General features: G+C 36.1%; 1 protein-coding gene across 2 annotated transcripts in view; it reads right to left on the minus strand.

Annotated features, from left to right (window-relative positions):
• The window catches only part of LOC139121188 (ras GTPase-activating protein 1-like), a 47277-nt gene that overhangs the window by 15803 nt on the left and 7568 nt on the right, over positions 1 to 23906 (minus strand). For both annotated transcript variants that reach the window (XM_070685877.1, XM_070685876.1), the window contains exons 3-11: positions 23330 to 23465; positions 18464 to 18534; positions 16820 to 16937; positions 15931 to 15962; positions 9162 to 9214; positions 6005 to 6152; positions 3080 to 3158; positions 2095 to 2239; positions 1198 to 1280 (exon numbers count right to left, since the gene is read on the minus strand). In XM_070685877.1, coding sequence (XP_070541978.1) covers positions 1198 to 1280; positions 2095 to 2239; positions 3080 to 3158; positions 6005 to 6152; positions 9162 to 9214; positions 15931 to 15962; positions 16820 to 16937; positions 18464 to 18534; positions 23330 to 23465 — 865 coding nt within the window. The remainder of the gene's footprint in view (positions 1 to 1197; positions 1281 to 2094; positions 2240 to 3079; positions 3159 to 6004; positions 6153 to 9161; positions 9215 to 15930; positions 15963 to 16819; positions 16938 to 18463; positions 18535 to 23329; positions 23466 to 23906) is intronic.

Here is a 23906-nt window from a genome sequence, read left to right on the forward strand (position 1 = left end):
AACCTCAATTTTGGTATTAAGAATAAAAATAAATGTAAGTCAAATAGAAGATACTGCTTTATGAAATTGAATTTTTGTGGTACAAAACTTTAAGAGGGAATGTGAAAATTTCACATAATTTGACCAAGCTGGAGAGGTGTTACATTCTTTTGAAATGTTCAAAACAGGTAACAAAGAAGCCAGAAATTATGGAAATTTTGCATACATTTGCATACATTTACATTTCCTTCTCCCAAACTTACAATTGTTTGTTATACAAAAAAATAAACCCTATCAATTTATCAATCTGGGCATAACAAATAATGAAAAATTTCAGAAATGTGACATTGGGCAACACTGGGTAACATGCAATGCTTCCTGTTAAGTTGCAATGGCCAGTGTAAATTATATATCAAGCAATTGGATTTTGCACAAACCCTTTAACCACTATATAAAGGTACATCCCAACTGTCTGCAATAGGATAGGTGGATCCACGCGCTTGGTCGTGGGGGTGAAAAGGATACATCAGAAACGATGTCTTGTTTCTACTCTCTCTGATTTCACAAAGCAGTTTAAAGTACACATTCTGTAGGGTTGTGTGGAGTTGGTTGTGGGTTATGGAAGTGCTTGTTGATAGCAAACAATAAAAGTTGGAGAGATTTATATATTCTAGGGCAAATTAGCTGTGATAAAGTAAACCTCATACATGCAGTTTGTCCTGACTGATGCATTATGGGAATTCATAGTGATTTGCATAGTTATTTGAATTGGCATTTCATGTGTCACAGTGATTTGACTATAAAATCAAAATTGAAATTGAAAACAAAAAGATTTTGAGTCTTCATAATGCATGATGGCAATCATATAATAATATCTCATTAATTAAAAAGATATTTTGACCTTTGAATGGCGGAAAAGTAGGCCCGTTTTACTTGCAGACGTTTTCTCAGAATCAATAATTGTTTTTCAGGAGATGAAATGGAATGTGTGAGAAAATTTAACAACAGTATCATTCCAAGTATGCTGACATATTCTTTGACACCTCCTCCAAAACACTTTACTTCAACACTTACGTTTACACGTGACGCCATTGACTTATACCCATCTAACGTAGGATTTGATATGGTATTAATTTGCCATGATTCTACAACACAGCAAGTCAAAGCTCTGGTAGAACTTGCACTGTTGGAATAACTTGAAAAAAAATATAAACTCACCTTTTCATTTTCAAAGAAATAAAGTTGCTGCTCAGCACCATTTAAAACAAAATATAATACTTTCCATTTCTTGGTTCTGCCACCTGTGAGAAATCAAGAACATGACACTTTTTTCAGATCATGGCTTTATGGACTGATAAAATGAACATGGCTAAAATTTATGTGAAACATATCGTGGCTGCTAAGTTCATTGCTATGTTATGAGAGTGTCGCATGGTTAGTCATGATGCAAAAATCTAGTCTTCATGGACACTTGCTGTGAGCCGTACTTTAGTTTGGAATGTTGTTGAAAAGATGCTGTGTGTGCTCATAGACCTTCGAGTTTTTCTCGAAGGATCTATGGTGTGCTGTGTGACATTATAATAGGCTGGATTGAGAGAGAGTATTATGGTTGAAACTAAAGTGACACAGCTCTGCATCATAACAGTACGCAAGTTACGCAACACTATTTGTGCATATGCTATATACCATTAAATCAACAGCTATTTCTTGTTGTAATTTCATGTGTATGTAACAATCTCAACAGCTTTAATTATTGCATAAGTATTATATCAGGTGAGATTATGTTTTAGCTTCATGAATTAAGGACATGATTTCAGTGAAAAATCTACTGTTTCTTGGTTGGTAGTATTTGGGAAAAATAGGACCATCTGATGAAAAGAACACCATGATCAATATCATTCACACAGAGATTGAACAGGGAGAACTACTGTGATTCAAGCATGCCAAACTCAACACCATTTATCAAAACTGTGGTTTACATTAATTATATCAGTGAGGGTCACTCTCAAAAATAATATGACATTAACCATGCACACATCCCGAAATGTAGTTCACGGTTACAAAATCCAGTCTCACCATACAGATCACATACAGACAACATAGTATCACTCTTACTTTTTTTATTCAGGTAGCCCTTCAAAACTGAGGCATCTGACTTGTTGGACAGGATTTCTGAGCCAGTGTTTCTGCCGACAATCGTTGCATACAGGGCACGGGAGTCCACTTCCAACACCGTGCCACCATTGGTTTTGATCTTGTTCTACCATTTGGAGGAAGAAGTAACAACATTAAATTAGTAATATGGTATCCTAAACAAAAGAGTGATCATCAACATCGAACCCTGATGAAGAAATTGGTTACATGGGAGCACATCTCTCTGATCTTACTCATATATATTCTTTGTCATTCATGTTCAAGATATACAGCTAGAAATTCTGATTAAATAAAAAAATGATATTGACCTAATAAAGCTCTTTACAGTTTTGCATCCACTGACAGGAGATAAGGTAGTGATTGAATCAGATTTGTAAGAAGACTGCAGTATACTGGGCCCATGCTAAGCTTTGATACAATTCAACATCATCATAGGGGTACGTCTGTGTTTCTTCACTGAGAAAGGTACCCATGAATTTATTTCTATTATGAAGAGGACGTGGCCAGGTGTTTTTTATTTGTGTCTAAGTTTTTAAAATTGAGTCCAGAAAGCTTGGTGGAAATGCTTAAAGACTTCACACATACCCCCTTTTTTCTATGTACGCTTGCTTGATCACAGTCTTGAAGAATATAGGGCTTCAGAATTTTGTGAAGGGAAAAAGATGGATGACGGTATTCCTTATAATGTCAAGTGCCAAGCCAATATACCATAGCTCTACTGTGGGGTGTCAGAAAACTACGGAGAAATTTACCTGATTCTCTAAGAAACGAGACTCAAAATTTTCAGAGGACTTAAAAATCACTTGCACTGAACTGACATATGAATACTGTTCCACAATGGCTGACTTTTATGCAGACTTAGATCAGAGACATCAGTGGAAAAGAACTCTATTTGATCGATGAAAGTGTGATGATATCAATGAGATTGATGATTCCAGCACCTTACCTTGACTGGTACTGGCCTTCTCAGAGTGTAGCCTTCCACGAGCTCCTCCGCCTGGTAGTGTTCGATTATTGCTTCCAGGCTGCACAGTGAATGGAAAGGGGAGGAGATTATGAGGGAGAACGGGCAAAGAGTGAGACCCATTCCGGCAGACCAGAGCACTGATGCCATGTGAAGCCGGCTCCACGCAGCAAATGCCTGAACATGGCTATCGACTCCCACACATCACGGAGGAAGAGTGGGCGTTATGTTTTGCCAATTAGGCAACTGTCACGACTATGCTTCTTTTTTTATTATTTTCTTTAATTCCGTTTAATGTCATTTCACTGAGACATTATTGATTAAACCACTTAAAAACTGATGATGGTATCAGATTAATCTGACATGTAGATTTAGAGACAGAAGAGCAGCAGGATGTGGTACAGTGGATGATCAATCAATCACAAAACTTTGAGAAATCCCCTCCCATTACATTTTCATTGAGTTCTGAGACTGTCTGAAGAGAAATTAGTTTTTGGAGTATTTTTTCGAAATTCTTGCAAGGCTACAAAATGGTGACTAAGTAAGTGAAAGCGTTACCAACTACATACACATTTCAAAGACACAATTTACTGGTAACTGAAAGTGTTATCAGCTACATGCACATTTCAAAGACACAAATTACTGGTAATAGAAACAGCGATAGGATACTCTTCCAAATTAACAGCAATAGCCATAGGATTTCCATCTACGCTCCAACACAAAATAATAGAAGAATCACTCTTACTAGTCCCTTGAGCAAACATGAATTATTGTATTTTATGGGACTATTTTGACTACTGAAACACAAACAAGATTTTTTCACAGCTGTTTGACAATTTCTCGAAACATACAAGTATGACTTTTTCTGATCCATTTTACTTCTGTTTTCAAACTGAATTCAGCAAGGCTAAAATGGCAGTCTTTCGACATTGAAGAGCAGGATTCATGTTGGATTTCAGAATTTACATGCTGCTTGCATCTGACATGGAGACACCTAGGTAAAATAACATAGCATGTCCTTTCACAAAGTATGACAGTCAACGCTTTCTATTTATGTCTAGGTTTCAGTCAATTATTGACAATTTTCTGATGAACAACACACCAAGCTGAGGAGGTAGATTAAATGTCAATGCGGTGCATATTGGCATTGATTTTTCAATGACCGCATTCTCAGCTAAATGGAAACTGATTGATTACATGAAGACGTTACCGGATTTCCTTACATCATTGCCTTTGATGGCTTGTCATAAAATTTCCTATGAAAAGTGTTACAAGATTCTTAACTAGCAGCGGAAGTGTACGAGACTGAAAAATAAAGTCAGAACGGACAACAGGAAATCCAAACTAGAGCTTGCACTTATTGTAACATACAGTACAAATGAAAGTATTATGTGTTGTCCCACTTCAACAAGTGCCTGAATTTCATGTATTTTTTTCATTATAACCATGCAAACATGATACAACTTGTTTGTTAATGATTCATTCACCCATAGGGTATTATGGGTAAGTTTGCATTTATTAATCATACTATATTCCATCAAATATTCCAAAAAGTATTTCACACAAAGATGACATTTTTCACCTGAAAATATTACAATTCACACAACTTTGGTTTTAAACCAATTTTTGAAAGTCATGGCTCTGGTATGTATACTTGCGATCTGTTTGTGAGGTCAGGAATGAAAATTAATCCATTTATACCAACAGACATTGCACAAAAGTCCAAACTCAAACAAATGTACCATTCATGTTTTATTAATTTATACAGTTGGAGAATATTGCTCCTATTTCATTCTATTCATCAGGCTTATTAAGAATTTCAGGTTTTTTTCTTGCACTACAGTAGAATACGCCCTGGGGACAGATATTTGGACTCTCAAATTTTTACACTACTTTTCTGATCTACCACTTGTGGGGACTCATTTTGCAAGTTTTTGGAGTAATAAAATTTTCATCATCTTATTTTTTTTGAAAATCGAAAATTTTATTTTTCCCAATAGGGTTAACGCAAGGATGGTGGCCACTTTGAATTTCAAATATCTGTAAAGTTTAAGCAATATTCTACACCCACCGACAGTTTACAAGATTGTGACCAGTTCGCAACATATGCAAAGTGATAGCCAGTGCATATATTGAGTGAACTGGTCAAAACCCTTGCTGAGATAGTTTATTACTATTATATCATTAATATTATATTGAAATTTGGGCATAAAGCGTCAAAGAAAAGAATTTTTCTCTCGCTGAACTGTGCTATATCATGACAATTTTCAAGTCTCAACAAATCAGATCATTGTATTTATATATATATTGGTATGATATAATAGGTAATTTGTTTCCTAAGTACCAAACTTTGTACAGTAACCCTCGATTTTTATTCTTTTTAAAAATTTCCTAACAGAAAGTTTGAATAATAGTATGTCTTTCAATTTTGAGGCATATACTACCTTAAAGAGGTATGGTCCTTTTATGACATTTTTATGTGTCTTGTTTTTGATTCCAACAGTCAATATTTGGGCCTCAGAACCTAGCAATTCACTAGTGTTTCCCATTTTGAATGAGCGGATTCCGCCAATGTTACTGTTCTGATTGAAACTATTCTCGAGAATCAGCATACAGCAAAGCACATGACACTCCCCTGTGGCATGCTGTACAGGATTAACATGGTTCAGAACATATCTGTGAATTCTACATCAATGTACAAGACTGCCAGTAACAAACGATAAACCTGCAGATCTTGAAATTGACTGAGAAATCAAAATGTGAATTTCTCAAAAAAAGGCAATCTGTTTATTTTATTGAGATCCTGGTATATATTGACCATTGGCATTGCAATAACATGTTGAAAAGATGTGACAAATATAATTTTGTGATGTTACGTTACTAGAGTTTTCATGTTAAGTTGCTTACCTATTGTAGTATCTCCCTCCCATAAGGTATTCCAAGCCTTGTTTCTGGATCCTAAACCTCTGAATAGTGTCATCTGTCCGGAAAGACATGGAGTAGTCACCTGGGTTCTTGTCACTCGTGCGGATGAGAAAACTTCCAACATCACCGTCTGAAAGAACCAGATAGAGTTAGGGTGGAATTACATGCGTAGAATTACAAATTAAATGTTTGCTGGATATTTGGAATGATGACGAGCAAATATTTCAACCGTCACACTATGAAAGAATCTATGAATATTTCCATCATCACAATTTTTAAAGAATCTATTACATTTGCGATGAAAAAAATGACAAAATGTGTCCCTTTGGTATGATCATGACTGGCGCAATGTCTTAGTCAATATTGCTGCAGACATTGCAAACTTGTGAATCGGCTGATGATATTACTCAATGTAATATATCATAACGGAGGATCATGGCATTAGCATATGATTAGCATATGATTTGCATACAATCTTGTCACCTGTATTGATAAAATAAAATGATAACAAATTACTATGAAAGTACAATGACTGGCGATTTTAACAGGAAAGAGGTTTTCCACATGAGTACACAAATATGTAAGATTGATCACTTCATCACTGTTTGCTAGATACAATATTTGCACTTTTATGCCTCTAAATATTTTATTAGAATTTCATGCAAAAGCAGGAATTTCTTTTCTATAGTAGCTGCTAGATAAGGACACTTATTTTCTTTGTCTTGGTTTTTGCGAATGGCCTTCAAGAAGAGTTTTCAATCCAGACGCATTCCTTCATCATGTCTGTGTCAAAATAAATACAAATTTCAGTTATTTTTACACCTGAATGTTGGAACAATCCTCATTGTATGTCGGAGCTCTGAAAAGATCAAATGACAGGACAACTGTGGTAACAATATGTTCTCTGGTAAAGGTAAAACAATATTTCACTTCTTCCTGTAGGGTGTGGTGGCTTGTTCTAAAAGTGAAATTCTGGATACAATATTTTCAATTATTGAGGGTAGAGGTTCCTTTTAAAAGGCAAACTTTCATCTTTGTAGCTCCTCCATGGATCAAAATAGATATTGTACATTTTGGATTTAAAGAACTGGAAAGTTCCATATGCTGTTAGGATTTATATGAGCAGGTGATGAAAGGGAGCTGTTGTCACCGGACATGGACCATATATTATGAAAGTACATTGATTGTCCTGTATATCATGTCTTTTGTCACGCAAATGTGACTTCCGTCGTGTTTTATTATCGCATGAGGAAGTTTAATAAAACATGCAAACTGTTTTGCCTGACATTTTGTGCATTGTTTACAAACTCAAGGCACTTTAATACACTGATGGAAAACCTGCACCAATTTTTTAAAGTCAATGAAGAGGTCAAAAGAAAGTGATGGGATCACATTATTATTTGGTATCAATCTGTTTACCCTAGTTTTCTAGTAAAGTGGTCCACACACACCATTGATAACAATGGGATTGGGACTATACCATAGTGCTGAGAGGGGTTAAACAAATCATAAGATTGTATGGTCATGATTTGTAGCTGGTGATAATGCATACTGTTTCCCTTTGGCTGCATTAAAACACACATTAAATGGCGCATGAACCTGGTCAGTTTCTACGGATAATATTATATATTCAGTTTCTGAAACTTGAAAACCGAAAGCAAAAAAGCTGATGACTGATTTCCCTTTCAGCTAAAAATGCCAGCACAATTTCCAAAATTATAAGGGATACTCACAAATGACATAATTGTTTTTTTTTTAAGTTTTTCTATTTTGAAGTTATGCTTTGAAGTAACATGCAATGATTCAACTGCTGCTTAAGGTATTGTAGACAGGTCAGAGGTCAGTGATGTTTGTATTCAATGCAAACCATGATGTGACGACTGATACAAATAGTTAAAGAATATTTTGTTATGCAGAAAACCAATAAAATTCATGACATTTTCATAATAATTTTCATTCTCGGCCAGTGTAGAAGAGGTTTTGTTTAAAATTAGTTTCTTACCTGCGCGTGTACAGCACTATCTAAAATATCAATCCATACATGAATTGTAAGCCACTGGCTTCATGTAGGCTCACATTCAAACTCTAAAAGAACCGTCCACTTGCCTACCTTTTATGAAAAATATTTTAATATCCACCAATAAGAATTTTTTTCAAGATGACATTCATGTCAATGGCCTCAGTAAAATTTTAATGGCCAGGTTTCTTTTGTTTTGTTCATAAAACTGCTGGTTTGTCAGACAGGGCAATAACACTTCAAATGACGTGATATTGATATCCTGTGGAACATGATGGTGAATTTTTTTATTATCCTTCTATAACAGGTGACTAATTCCAGGAATCCTTGTATAACAGGTGACTAATTCCTGGAACCATGGGACATTCTGCTGGAATCAGCCGGATATTAACAGCGGGGTGAATAACCCTAACACTCCTTTACCAGATTCTTCTTCTCCTCCCCCTGACAAATGCAACCCCCCTCACCCCTCACCCCAACTAACTTGCCACTGTAACTTTATTGCCATGGTTGTCAATGATAGTTTCAGTTGGAGAGTTCTGTGGACAACCAACTTCATTTCATTGGGGTGTGAGGGGTTCATTGTTGGGTGAGGAGGGGTGTTAGTGGGGTGTGGAAATATGGTTGATGCACTAAGATGAATTGATATACATACAAACTCACGAGTAGCAGTACATTTGTCAATTCAGTAATTTTTGAACATTTTTTAAACTCAGCTTTGAATACAGTTTTGCACATTTTTTCACTCTTTTTTCATGATTAGTGTCTCATGTACACTGATCACGGAATGTTTAACATTCATGAAACCTTTTTCTGAGTGAGTTTCTGTGTTTCTGCACTTTGCCTTTTAGGTGAAAAACCACGTTAGGTTCTCTATTATATTCTCCACCCTGTTCAAGGAATGCAATTTTCTCTCTTCAGTGTTCGCCAGATTGTGAGGGAGACCAGCAGCGAAAGATGTAACCCCATTGGTTATATTATGCATTTGTGGTAAGATATTCATAAGGAAATGGCCAATCACAGAAAGCATTGTAGAGCTGCCATGGGTCAGCCATAAATACATAAAACCAGTGCCAATCATCATGTGGAATGATAAGAGATGACTGATGCTGGAAAACTCACCATTCATTAGTAATTCTACAGCCTCTTGTTTGCTGATCCCTCCATGGTACCACCTGTAGGGATATCAAATGTATTATTAATCAAGAACTGGCAGCAAAAGGTAATGTTTCAATGTCAACAACCAAAATATACACACCAACAGACAACTTGAATTTAAAGATCAGGTAAAAAGAAACTGTACAACAAGAAGTGAGTAAATCTAGCTTTGTCACCCTGTTGCAAACCATGAAACTTATTTGTCATAATAGTAGCATTAAATGTTGTCTAGAAGACACATATACCTGTATGTATATTTACACACACTCACAAAATGACCACATTGCCACATTCTGCACTTGAGGTAGAATGGGCCTTAGAGATACATATTCTGACTTTAAAACTTCCAGTCCACCACTTGTTGGGGCTAATTTTGAAGTTCATGGGGTACATAAAGTTTCAACTTGATAATTTTTGTGAAATTCAACAATTTATTTTTTCCCCATAGAGTTAACACATGTATCAGGAACTGTTAGGTACTTTATTTCCCTAGTACCAAAGTTTGCATTGTGACCCATGTTTGTTTTCTTGATTTTGAAAGGGGATGCTATAAGGTTGTGGAAGGTTTTTGCAAAAGTTAGTTTTTCAACTTTGTGTCACAATTTACCCAAGGGAAGAGTACTAGTATATTAAGATTTCAACATGTATGTGATAGTTGATGGTATACAAATACAAATATCTCCTTGTGTGGGTGGGTCTTTGCAAGATGTTTTATCCAGAATTATCAGTTTTATCATCACTGCAAGACAGCACTCTAGTCCCTGCCATCTGACATGGACAGTGATACTTACTCTTCAACTCCATATCACCACATGAACTGCAGCATTACCAACCCCTGCACTACTCAAAACTATGGGGCAACCCTATTGTTAACATTGAGAACGTTGGTACCATTTATTGAGATGATGGGGATGACAGATAAACAGTAGAATGATATTTGAATAGCATTCTAAAGGCAACAAACAGAACACCTGGAACTGGGTAGATACAGTGTGCAAGTTTTATTATACAGCAAAACATGTTTCTAGATTTGACATCTGTCAATTTAAATACTCTAAACATACCGAAAATATGTAAGTCCTGTAGTTATTACAACCCCCCCCCCCCCCCCCCCCCCCACACACACACACACACACGAAACGATAATTACCATTTCAGCAATATCTCTTGGCATATTTTGGGACAGACAACTTCCTTTCTAAAAGTTCTTACTGACAAAAACACACTCATTATGTGTCATGACTGATTATAGCTCTACCAGAGACTTACATGCACCAGCAATTTAACAACACCGGATCAAAAAACTGATTATTATTTTGATTTCACATCTGTCTGCCAATTACACAGCGTGTCCATTCCTTTTTGAACAACTCTCATTTAAAATTGAACTGGAATGGCACGCAAGCAATGACATTCCCAAGTGATAAATTAATTGGCATTCATCACTAGAACAATTATGATGATGGCCAGCCATCATGTTTACTCTGTGACGTCAATCAAGCAGTGAATGAAACATGTACCTGTACATCTTGTTCTAAACCTGTTCATCCCCAATGCCCTGTAAACAGGTCCACACACACCATTGACAACAATTGGTTTGGGCCAAACCATGGTGGTGAAAGGGTTGAAACACTATATTGACACTTGTGAGTGACAGTCACTTTTGCTAAAAGTTGAGAGCAGTTACTGCAAGCCTGCCTTCTCAGCTTTGTAAAGTGGGAGGTACATGTAATTGAGACAGCCCTGTCACCCCTCTTTTACAATACAAGGGTCCACTCACACACTGGGTTACAGTTGGGAGGGACCAAAGTTTGATCCTGAAAGAATACAGGGAACAGCCATGGTTGAAATTATTTAAAACGACGGTGTTCAGTTTTCAGGTATTGTGATTTCACTAGGTACATGACAGGATTTAGTAGCACGTACAAGATAGTATGTACAGGTTCAACCACATCATAGTAAACATGGTTTTGTGAACAAAGTTTGGTCGCCGGTGATGGAACAGTTGTGATAACACATACCAATCAGCATTTTGCAGTTGTCACTTCAGCCCACAATGATCATAGCATTTTGTAATCAGAATTTGAAGAGGAAGTTTTCTTTTGAATCAGGACCGGAAAAGGCATTCCTAAAATGATCTACATGTAATAGGCTATTTGTAAACAAACAAAACTCAAGTAAATATATAAAACATCTGACAACACCGGAAGAGAATTGCTTTCCCGGAATGTAACTCTGAAAGTACATTTCCTGTTACTCAACGTTTTATGTTACTTTACCTGAAAGTATTATGAAATATACGGCAGCTGTTTTTTTATGAATGCATAAAAACGGATCATCCCGACAAAGATTCTTCAACTGTCCAGAATTCAGGTATGCTACATATGTGATATGAGAACAGTGTGCTCCACAAACACATCTTAACCTGGATTTTTTTTTATCATTAAATTCAGCAGTTGTGTTTGCCATTGATGTAAACATGAGTGGTTGCCACAAGTCATATATTTGTTTTGGTGATCACGGCCTTTCACGAATTCATCAAACAGAGGCACAAATGCACACAGTGGATAATTATGAATATTTGGATTGGGGGAAAAATGCTTCATACTACTCTCTTCTCTAATTAAATATCTCTGGAAGCCAAATGTTCAAGCATATCCTGAGGTGTGAAAACAATCACATGGAGACTAAATTCTGGTAATAACAGCATTATAAAGGTAAATGTCTTTCCTGTGGTATTTCTTTAAATCTTTTTTCTTCAGAGATGAAACAGAACACAGGGGAAAACCCGTATGACTGAAGCTTCTTGATGGTTCTATTTTCCTTCTGTTAAAGGGTCTTTCTCACTAAATAAATAGCAACCCACCCCCCTAGCAAATAAATGGTTGAACTGTACTGGCTTACTCTGAACTTTTACCTTCAATATTCCTTACAATGTCAGTGTGACATTGGGCCAAATAATCACTGATGATGAACGTTCTAGATATCGTTAATGCTTGATGCATAATTATCATTATGCATTAATTAATTTAGTGCAGTGTGATCTGCTTTCTACCATTTTGTGCAAAAAGGAAAACAATATAATCAGTGGGAATTCTAAAGTAGAAGGTACATTTTAGGAAGATGATATCGATTTACACAAGTGTTGAAAATAATTCCTGCAGGGTATAAAAAAACAAGTACGACATATGTTAAAGTTCCAATTTTCTCTGCCGAGTTTTATCTCTGATTTTCTACAGGGGGAGCTAACCTTACAGGGCAAACCTGATAAGCTCTTGTAGTCAATGAAGTATGTCTAGGAAATTTCTTATGGGGTAGTGTGAGGTGTGGCCACTTCAAAATCTGATTTCACAATACAGCAGGGACTTTATTACATGCCTTGATGTGAGTGCAAATCAGTGCACTGATTTGAATAGGAACATCCGGGGAGTTAGCGGGCCAGTGAACAATGTACTGACCGGTTTCCATAGTTACCCGGTCTGGTGAAGCCCTTCAACCTTTTCGACGTCAAGGTAGACGCTTAAGGCTAGATGTAAAATATCCATGCCTGCACTGCTATTTTAACTTTCGTTAAAATCTGTTTGATGCTGGTCGATAATGGTAAACTTGTTTGAGAATACCCTGCATGTAACTAAATATCATATAGCGTTAACTGTGAAGAGACATGTAATAAAAATATTATTGCCTGAATACACGGGTTAATGTGCCCTCACAGCAGGAGACAATATGCCCTCCTGGTGTCGGGTGATTTGTCACCTGCTCTCGGGTAAATAAACCCATGTATTCAGGCAATAATATACAATACTGTATTGTGATGAAAGTTTCAAAGTAGTATGCGCCTCGAAAGACTTAAACTTTTCCTCAAACTTTCATCAGTGAAATACTTCCTACTGTAATAGCAAAAAACACTGCATCGGATAACAGAGACAAGCAAGCCATGTTGGAATCAATTCTGTACCCATTAAATTTTGTGTTTTTTATAGTCTCCTGAAAATTGTTGCTCTATAGTTGTCTATGGTAAGGTCAGACTTCTGTACAACACAATGGTATGGGAATTGTATTGCACATTTCACTGTACATTTTCATTTCCAAATATCAGACAAACGAAGAACAGAATTTACAAATTAAATGTAAACCAGTGTTCAAGAGGTATTGTACTTTTAAGAACCGCCCAGCCATAAATTCATAAATCATAAATTCATATTTTGATAATAAATTCTAGAAAGACATTTTATGTGGAAATAAAAAATTTTATGGGTCCATTGTATTCAAAAACCTGGCAATCACTGGTTATTTTCAGCAAGAGGACTTAATGATGCAAGTTATGCTGTGATAATGGTTGCCCTCAATACTCTGAATTGTTGCAATATCGGTTGACGCACATTCTGACCAGACGGGGAAGCTACACACAAAAAGGAATCATTGAAAGAGCCATTTTCACCTTTTCTGTCATTTTCACTTCCAATCTTGACAAAAAAATATGCATCACAAGTAAAACTCCTGAAGTCAATGACCTCGATTTATCACGTCTGACAGATGTTCATTTATATGTTGACAGGGAAAACTGCCAGGATGCTCTAATTAGCAACATACTGATTACATTTTGACGTGCTCAAATATGTGTAGGTAAATATGCTAAAATATGTATACATGCTCAAACATGGGTACGTGTACATCAGATCGTAGAATTACGGGACTGGAAGGCGTGTACATTACAAAGCACAGCTGTTCAATAATTGTGAGTGAATGACCGGTAATAATTGTCGGCACTCTGGGTTGCTTTTCTTGAAAAAGAGAATTGATAGTATTGTCATCTAAAACAGATTATATGATAGGGATATATGCAAATCTGACTATATAGTGCCTCTGCACGTGTGTATGAATTCTACATGGGTCAATTTCCTTGTAACTCAGACAACTTTCTGATTGTCACAGCATAAGTGTTTCACAATGCCTCTACATCAACAGGACATTTCCTTTGTATTACCACAGGGTCCGGCGAGCAATATTCGTCTAGAAATTATGAATATGATCAATAAATGTCTTGTATTAAACTTTTTTTCATTATACAAGCCTTACCTGTGTCTAGTGTGTGCCTATTACTTTACCCTAGCTATCTCTGTATAGTATTTCAAAGAAAACAGTCTATATCTGTTAATTGCCCTCCCTAATCCCCTTCATTAATTTGTTCTGCCGATCGCCAACGCGGGGGCTTATCGCCCTGACCAAATACCTCGTTAGCAGCTCATAAGGTAGTAGACGTCTACTACGTTTTTTAAGTTCTACTTTGCGTACTTGTAAATAATTTGGCTTACTGCTGGAAATACAGTAGACAGGTCAGTAGATAGAGATGTGTAACCCTGATGCATACAAATGGTGACAGATACAGATTGGTCTAAAATGCAAATTTGCCTAAGGTACAATACGTCCCAAGGGGACAGATATTCAGACTCTAAAACTGTTATGATATTTTTTGGTCTGCCACTTGTGGGGGCTCATTTTAAAGCTCCTAGAGTACCAGTAACTAAAGTTTTTATTTTCATAAAAATAAAAATTTTATTTTTTCCCACAGAGTTAACATAAAGATGGCGACCATTTTGTATTTCAAGTGTCTGGAAATATTGGGTAACTTCTGGCTCTAGTACAAAATTTTGCATGGTGACTCCAGATTTTCTTCTTGACTCCGGAAGGAAATGGTTTAATGTTCCCTTATGGGAAGTTTGAGCAAAGTTGAAGTCTTTCAATTTCAAGGTGTGTATTATCCTAGACAGTAGGAGGATTAATATTCATAAATGATTTGCAAATGATGTCTCCAAAAGACAGAATCATGCTCTCAAAAAATAGCTGGCTGGAGTCACTTAATACAGTGGTTTTGTTTTTCCTTGACTAGACTAGATACTAAGGCTGCTTTCCTTTGGCCAACAATTATAGTCATTGAGGATAAAAGTACAGACTAGACACTAAGGCTGCTTTCCTTGGCACAACAATTATAGTCATTGGGGATAAAAGTACATCCAACTTCTTCGCATTGTACTAAGAGATTGTTTTTTCATCTGTGTTTGTTTTTATCAAAGGACACATTTGTCAGAGGAATTGTTGAAAATATAATTTTTCTTGAATCTGGTCGTGTGAAAATAAAATCACTCCAAATATTTGGTTGACATATTAAATCTGTTGCACAAGTCTAAAACGGGAAATCGTTTGACCAGCAAGTCAAAAGATCATATTACAAATGACATTGGTGACACACTACGTGACATTTAGCTCGGTACTTTGTGGTACATTCTGGGTGACTAAGTCATGAATCTTAAAAACAATTAACATCTGGTTATAAAAAATTTGTTTTGTTCCTCTTTAATGGCATGTTGATCAACTCACACATGTGCAAACCACAGACCACAATCCCATTGAGTCAGTACTATGCATGTCCATGGCCAGCAAATAGAGATTCCTGCCACAAGAGGGCAGCATATTATTTCAAAAAACCCTAAACATTGTTGTGTCAGCTATTTTCAATAATGTTATGTTCATCATCATTGTACATTTCTACACAGTACATAAATCGCCAGTATTCATAGTCTTTGTAAAATATGCAAATCATCCCCCCGCACATGAACTACACCAGACGTTTTTTTCCTTCAGATTGAAACTTGAAATTTGCAAATTGTCAGACTCAAAAAAATTGCACAATGCTGAAATTACATGCAACAAGTACTTGTAGTCAGTCACTTACTCTTTGTCCTCATTGGGATCCTCTTCACCATCCTGTTGAAATGAAGTGAAGAGATTGCAAAATGTTGATGTGCATTTCAAAATGAAAAGGTAATGGTTTTCTAAATTGACATCTGTGGGTAAAGTTCTGTAACATGTAACAGACTATGATTTAGATGGTCCATGCTATGTTTAGTACAAGTAGGCTTGAATTCTTGCTTCTGATGGTTTTTGAAATTGTGATCAGATCATGTGGAGGTGGTATGGCAGATTGTTGTGGAATGACACAATGCTTAAAGAAAATTTGTTGAGCTAGTGGTAACAGTTGTGGTAAGGTGACAGTTTTGGAGGTTGGACTGGTGGTGTTGATGGTGGCGGTGACGGTTTCAGAAGTGTTTAGATGGCGATGGCCGTGGGAAAATTGGTCTGAAGACCATGATGGTTGCTGTAGTATTGGTAATGACTGTGCTCGGAGTGGTGATGCCAACTGGTAGTGGCAGTCACATGCAACTGCTGCAGCTGATGGTTGATGGAGCTCTCTGTACAGTTTAGCGGACATGATGATGAACTGATGGTGTTGCCATAGAGATGGGATGACTCTATGGTAACACAGCAATAATGACGTGCCAGCTATGCTGAATGCTGAAAGATTTTCTGTTCAAGGTGTCTCTTAATAATCCAAGTCTAAAATGATCATGAAGAGCGCCCTCACATTACAAATATTTACACAGAAGCATACACTGAAGTGTTTGTATGCTGAAACATTCTTGTATTCCATGGTTTCCTAAATTTGGAATAAATCAAATTATTTGTGGTCTCAATTTTGAATGTCTGTTTTATTCAGTAAGTTAAGTCCTCTAAAACATGTGAGAACTCAATAAATACAAGTAAAGTGAACGAAAGCCACTTACAATTTCCTCCACTAAGTCTTTGACCACCAGACCACTCTGGTTTGTAGCATGTGATGTGACCCACAGCCACCCACCTTCCAAAGCATTGTGTACTGTGAACACTTCCCCCTTCACAAAGCTGCAAGTTAAAATAAAATCTGTAAGTACATGGAAAAAAGACACTTTCCTATGATAAACACTAGAATATCTAATATTTATCAAAGAATAGAAATATTGATAGTTTATGTGCTGGTTGCAAATTTTTCATGAACAACTAGGGTTATAGTGTTTCATCTAGGCTGCAGGACTGTTGGGAATCTCTCCACAGTCACGGTTTGGCAAGTCATGCCCCATCTGGCAAACTTTGAAAGGGGAATTAGTCTTATAATGGATTACACCCAACCATGCTACTTCCTGATCATATACACTTGTTTGTGCCTAATTGACAGTCAGGCTACATTGTAACCAATGTATTTTATGAAGTGTTGACCAAAAAATGAACTACCAGTATTTAGTGTGTTCTTTGATTGTGTTGTGTCATTCCCTTCCAGAGAGACTGCACAAATCCTGTTTAAGACAATTAATTCCATTTGTTGAGCAATTTTGAAGAATACCTGTGACATTTTGGGGAGTGGGCACAATCAGCTCTTATTATCATTGGGAAATGTTTCAAAGGTATTATTATAGTGAGCACTTGGCGATGGCTGGTTAGTTGTCTTGGTGCAGTTGTGGATTAAACAAAGAATTTCTGTGAAAGCAAAAGATGTCAACAACTCCCTAAATAATTCACAATAATCTGGCAATATTATGGTTTATAGGGGTACAATCTCACTTTGCTGTAGCATTTTGGATCAGACACTGTAAAATACAAAATTTGTTTACATCCTTAAAGACCACTTTCATTGTATTATACATTTTCATGGTATTACACATATAGGTATAAACTTTCGAAAAACAAAATTGAAAGCAGCCTTTGTCTTCAAATTCATTTGAAGAACACTACACAACTGTAGTGAAGTCTGTTTTCAAAGCTCTAAATTTGTTTTTTTAGTCTTTTTATTTGATTTTATTGTTTTTCTTGTTGTTAAAAAAGAAGAGAATGTTCAAGAATTTGCTGAAAATTGCCAATGGCAATTTTGGTATCACAACAAAGTACTTGACATGATCAAACAGGAAGCCAGACATTCAATTTATTGTTCCTTTTCTTATATTTTTAGCAGCAATTTTTCTCTGAATAGAGGAAAACAGCAATGTATCATTATATTCCTTTGTCTGCAGGTCCTTGCTGAACAATTAGCCTGTAGCTAAACAAACAGTAAAGGCAGCTTGAAGATATGGTATAACTCTAGGGGAAATAGTATCAGTCCACAGCTCAGGATTGTAAAAACTGCGTATTTTACACGTGTATATTGTGATGTGCTTCTCAATGCATGTGTATTTGTACATATAACTAAACTTAAAGGTTTTTTGGTCACTTCTATTTATAGCGGCAAATACTTGATCTTCACTTGGCAAGTGTATACAAACTGTGTACCCAAAAAACTTAGTACCGGTAGGTAATACTGGCATTCCATAATTAGACATGACTAATACATGTCTTTGATAATATGCAAATTTACAGAGATGGAGTGATTTTCATGGTGATTTTAGCTGTAGCTAGCATACCTTAGTTCATCTGTGTCTGCTGTGCCATTGTACGGAAGGATAGCTACAACTCTCCTCCTATCGTCTACAGGCTGTTGATCAAACAAAATACAGAGATGATGTACATTGAAAAATGTCTCTATAGCTATGGATTTATCAGAAATGGACTGGTAGTGACATGATTTAGGACTATCCAGGGCTTAGTTACTCTCCTTCAACCAATCATACCATGTAGAAGACAAAATACTATCATACCATTAACATATACAGCAGAACACACCTCAACCATCAAGCTTTAAATTTTTGCTCAAACTTTCCCCAAGGAAACACTAACCATTCTCTTTGAAAATCCTGAATATAGATCAGAGGTCACTACATTATGCAAGTTTTGATTCAACAGAAAGAACCAACTAAATTTACGAACATTCAAAGTGAAAATGGCCACTATTCCAATGTTAATTCTATCAGGGAAAATTAAATTTTCGATTTGATAAGAACAAGGCGGTGAAAACTTCATTCATTCTTCGAGCTTCAAAATGAGTAAACACACACAGTAGACTGGATAAGAATACAAATTTGAAATTCTGAATATCTGTTCCTCTGACACATTCCACATAAGAAAGATAGGGACAGGGATGTAGAAAATAGCCAGCAGCCGGCAAAAACAACCGGCTGTCAGCTAAAATTTGCCGGCTGTGAAATTTAGACTTAGTAAAAAATCAGGACATTTTACACAAATGTTATGTGCACATACACTATAACCGCCTGTACTTTTATTTTTGCTGCCTGTAACCAAAATTTCCTACATCCCTGAGGGACTGGGCTAAATTAGGGGATGGCCCATTATAATGCAGTATTTCATCAGGTTTTGATAACAGTTAAGTTACTATGAAGTGACACGACATCATGACTGTAAGTTGACCACAGCAGATAAGATCATGTGACCACAGGATGTACATATGGGCTATGAATTTGAAAATCACTTCTGGTAGACAGAATCATGCTATTGTTTATCTGCTCATTAATATGTAAACAACAGTGATTGGGGAATGACAAACCCAAAACCTAAACCACACGCATCTGGAAAGTGGCTGTTGCTTATAATCCACAAAGTGTAAATCTGGCAATGATACACCTCTTCAACACATACCAACACTGTTTCATTCTTGTTTACGGCATGAGGATACACATTTGGAAACAATATCGGTTTTCTCACCATATGTACATGAAGGAAACAAGTTCCAAAATTTCTGAGCCAAATAGTTTCTTGATGAGAGGTTTAGCTTACTGGATACCATGGTAAAAAATATTTTTGCAAAACCCACCTAAAACATGAGAAACAAAAATTCTACCCTGACCTAAAAGGAAAAGTAAAAGAAAACTAAAATGACAAAATTTTCAAATTGATATTAAAATTAGCCAGGTTTATAAAATATTTGATTTGCTAATTTTGGTTCTAGATATTCAAACAGAGCTGTCAAAAGCAATGACAAATACAAGCACTTTGAACAAAATGTTGGACACACTCTGTGTAGATCAGTGACAAAACAGCCAACATCAGTTTAACAAGTTTTAGCCATTAAGTTTAAAATAAAACTAGTTCCTTTATTTATGGCTTCAACCTTTACAAATGGAAATGATTACTTGCTCAAACATCTCATGAATCTGTCACTCGATATTGTCTTCCTTGTCAATATTTTGTTCCTTTTCTGCTAAGTTTTCAACTTTTTTTGAGTTCACTTTTTTGTTATGTTCACTTTTATAGTACCGGTAATGATGTCAAATATAACGAACTACTTTTCCAAAGTTCTCCCCAGATTTGATGAACATTAAGCCAATCTGTACAAAAGCACAGCAGGGGGCTATCTGAAATCCTTAACATCATTTAACCCTTTCACCACAATGGTTTGGCCCAATCCCATTGTTATCAATGGTGATTGGAGGACCTGTTGACAAGGGATGGGGATGAGCTGGTTAAAGATCAGATCAATTGTACCACAACTGGAACTTGAAAATTTTGTAAATAATAGCCAACATCGAACATACCCTTATGAACTTTGAAGCACAGAGTTATTTATATACACATGTATGTATAAACACACAATGTGAGACAGAAATGTAAGACCATTTGACCTTTAGAGACGTGGTGTTTCCATTAGGAATATGTATATAGAGAGGTTTCATGAATAAAATTCAAAATCACTGTGTGCTAAGGATGTAACAGCTCTGTCAAATGGTTTTTCCTGGCTCAGCGAAAGATCATGCCTGGAGGGGGAGGGGAGGGGGAGAGAAGGGGGATGGAATTAAACACTATTCACCAGATGAATTTTTTCTGAAGCATTCAAAACTATTTTCAGCTTCAAATCTTTCCAAAGGTTACCCATTAAGTAAAATCTTCATTCTTGTTTGTTTCTGTTTAATACCTGTAATATTTTATCAGTTTCAATCGACTGAAAAGAAAATTATTTTGCTACATATTATAACATAGTTCATGCACAAGTGAAAGTTGCATTCCAATTCCCTGTACAGCCATGTTTAATATAAATATGAAGGGAATTGTGTATCAAAATCTAGTGGTGAAAGGGCTAGCCTATTAACCAGTTCATCCCCCATTCTCTATGAACAGGTCCACAATCACCACTGAAACAAAGGGTTTGGGCTACACCATTGTGGTGAAAGGGTTGAAATGAAAAACAAAACAGGCACAGTGACCATGAAAGATGATCACTGATCAGTACATTAACACAACAAAAATGAGATTTAAGTCTATACCATATGAAGCCATTTAGTGATTAGGTATTAAATTCCACTTCCAATAGATTTTCAAAGTTTGTTTGAAATTTGTGTAACGTTGAAACCCAAATTATTAAGGTAGTTTGTGCCTTGAAAATGGACGACTTAAACTTTTGGGTAAACTTTCACCAAACAAACTTTAAACCAATCTTTTTAACAGTCAAGAATAAAAATGGGGGGTCACTGTGCAAATTTTGGCACTAAAGAAACAAATTACCTAATATTTACCAATATTTGAAATTCAAAATGGCTGCCATCCCTGTGTTATCTCTATCGGAGAAAATAAATTCCCATTATCACATAAGCCGGTGAAAACTTTCTTTTGCTCCGTACATGTAAGCTTCAGACTGAGCCCCAATAAGCAGTTGGCCACACAATATTGTAAAAATTTGAGTCTTTTTGCCCCGGTGGCATATTGTACCTTAAAGCTAACTGTTATGATTACAATTGAAGTTAATGATAATTATTTTGTCGTTGGAAGAAATGAAACATCAAAGCTTGTGTGCAAGCACAGTGGACAGATTACTAGGAAACTTAATGCAATGAATATGTAATGACGGCAGCGGTTTCAGGGAAATTGTTTACGAAAGATTTTTTATTGTGAATTTCCTGTTCCACCTAATGATGAACATATCGTGCAATTTGATATTGGGACTTTTATTTAGTATCACGTTCTCTTTGATATCAAATTCTTGTCAACAACAAATGAACAGGGCAGACAGGACATCCTTTGGTTGTTACAATACAATGTCTATAGTCACAACCTGGGATGCAGATACATGCCGAGACGACTCAAATACCTAACCTATGTAGGTTGGAACTTCATTACAAACTATTTGTGTACATCCCGACTTGTTTCTTGATAACGGTACACCAACAATTGTTTCCCCTTGTCAAATCTTTTCAAGTGGTACATATACATACACATACAAATATAGTGACATTTTTTTAAACATTCTGACGGGGTCACGGAATTAAAAAATGAACACATGTATGCCTGGAAAATATTATCTTGTTTCATTTCAGATGCAAATTAATGTCATTATTTACTGCTTTGAAGGTAGAATCCGCCTTGAAAATTTTTTGTGGTACTGAAATTTTTGTAATAATTTTCTGATCTGCTGCTTGTGTAGACTCATTTTAACCCTTTTCACCCCCATTTCCCATTCTAGAGGTCCAGCTTTACCATAAAAAACAATGGGATTGGTTCAAACCATGGGTGGTTAAAGGATTAAGGCTTGAGGAGCAAATCAATGTTTCACCACTTTGTTTTCGTAATTATCAAAAATCTTGTGTCAGCATGGAATTAATGAAGAGTATAGCAACCACTTGAAATTTCAAATATCAGCAAAGTTTAGGTATTTTCAACATAATCCTAGACTTTATACAGTAACCCTGATTTTAATTCCCGGTTATGAAAGAAAATGGTAAGTTTCCGTTTCCTTGAGTCAAGTTTGAACAAAAGTTAATATAAATCTCTCTTCTGAGCCGCGTATTACCTTAAAGCTTTATAATCTGGACACAAAAAACAGGACACGTTGCAGGGCAGAAAAATTATGGAACATATGTGTTTATGATCTGCCATGGCAAAAACATTTCACTTGACACTGTAAACCACCCATGTAGCTATCAAAAACAAACGTAAAACTGCAGAAAGATAGAAATATACAATAAAAACTGATGGTTGGGACCCAGTATCAATTGGTAGCCCCAGCATGTATCTGCCCTTCCACCCAATCCCTTTTCTAGAATGACATGGTGAAAATTTCTTCACCTGTCAAAGGTAGAGACTGAAATTGCAAACAACTATGTACACATAAAGATATAGACATAGATACATACATAGATACACAGATACATACATACATACAAAGATACTTATATACCATGATACAATATACATACAGACATGTACCAAATATACAGACAGACATAAAGGCATTACACACACTCATAAATATTCTTTGTAAGTCACATGTACAGCAAAACCTGGTTGAAATTGAAAAGAGTCGAGTGGTGAGATTACAGAACAATCGACTGCCAACACTTCATACTGTTACATGTATATTTGCTTTGGGGAACACACATACATACCTCAGGTGGCGGGACAGCATGTAATAGTTTTTCATCTTTCAGAATACACGAGATGCTGGAGTACCAGCTTATCAGTCCAGATAGACTGTCAAATTGTCTACTGCCAATGTAGTAGTCACCGCAGACTGCTGTGATCCTGGGGACGAGAATAAAATTGAGTTAAATACACAGTTGATGGCTTCACTGTAACCTCGTACCAAGTCAATTGAAGAATGGGGATGGTATATATAATTTTCTTTCTTTCTTTATCATATATCCTGACTTCATCATAATATTTCTAAACTCCAAGTATCGACCACTTTGTTACCAATATAGATGAGCAAAGTTGCAAAAAACCAGAAAATGTTGCAGACAAATGAAAAATGACAACATATAGAAACAAAACATTCTAGCATCAAACAACACTTTTGATTGTTTTCAAATAAAGATTAAACAAACTTTGGATTTCATATGGCTGAGAAAGTTGTAAAATATCCACTTTTTTTTTATCTGAATCCTGATCGGGCTGAAAGAAAGAAGGAAAGCATGTTTGCATATGACATTTTTTGCTAAATTTTCAATTTTGTTTTGATATGAC

The sequence above is a fragment of the Ptychodera flava genome, chromosome 21 (genome assembly GCF_041260155.1).
Source record: "Ptychodera flava strain L36383 chromosome 21, AS_Pfla_20210202, whole genome shotgun sequence".
NCBI lineage: Eukaryota > Metazoa > Hemichordata > Enteropneusta > Ptychoderidae > Ptychodera > Ptychodera flava.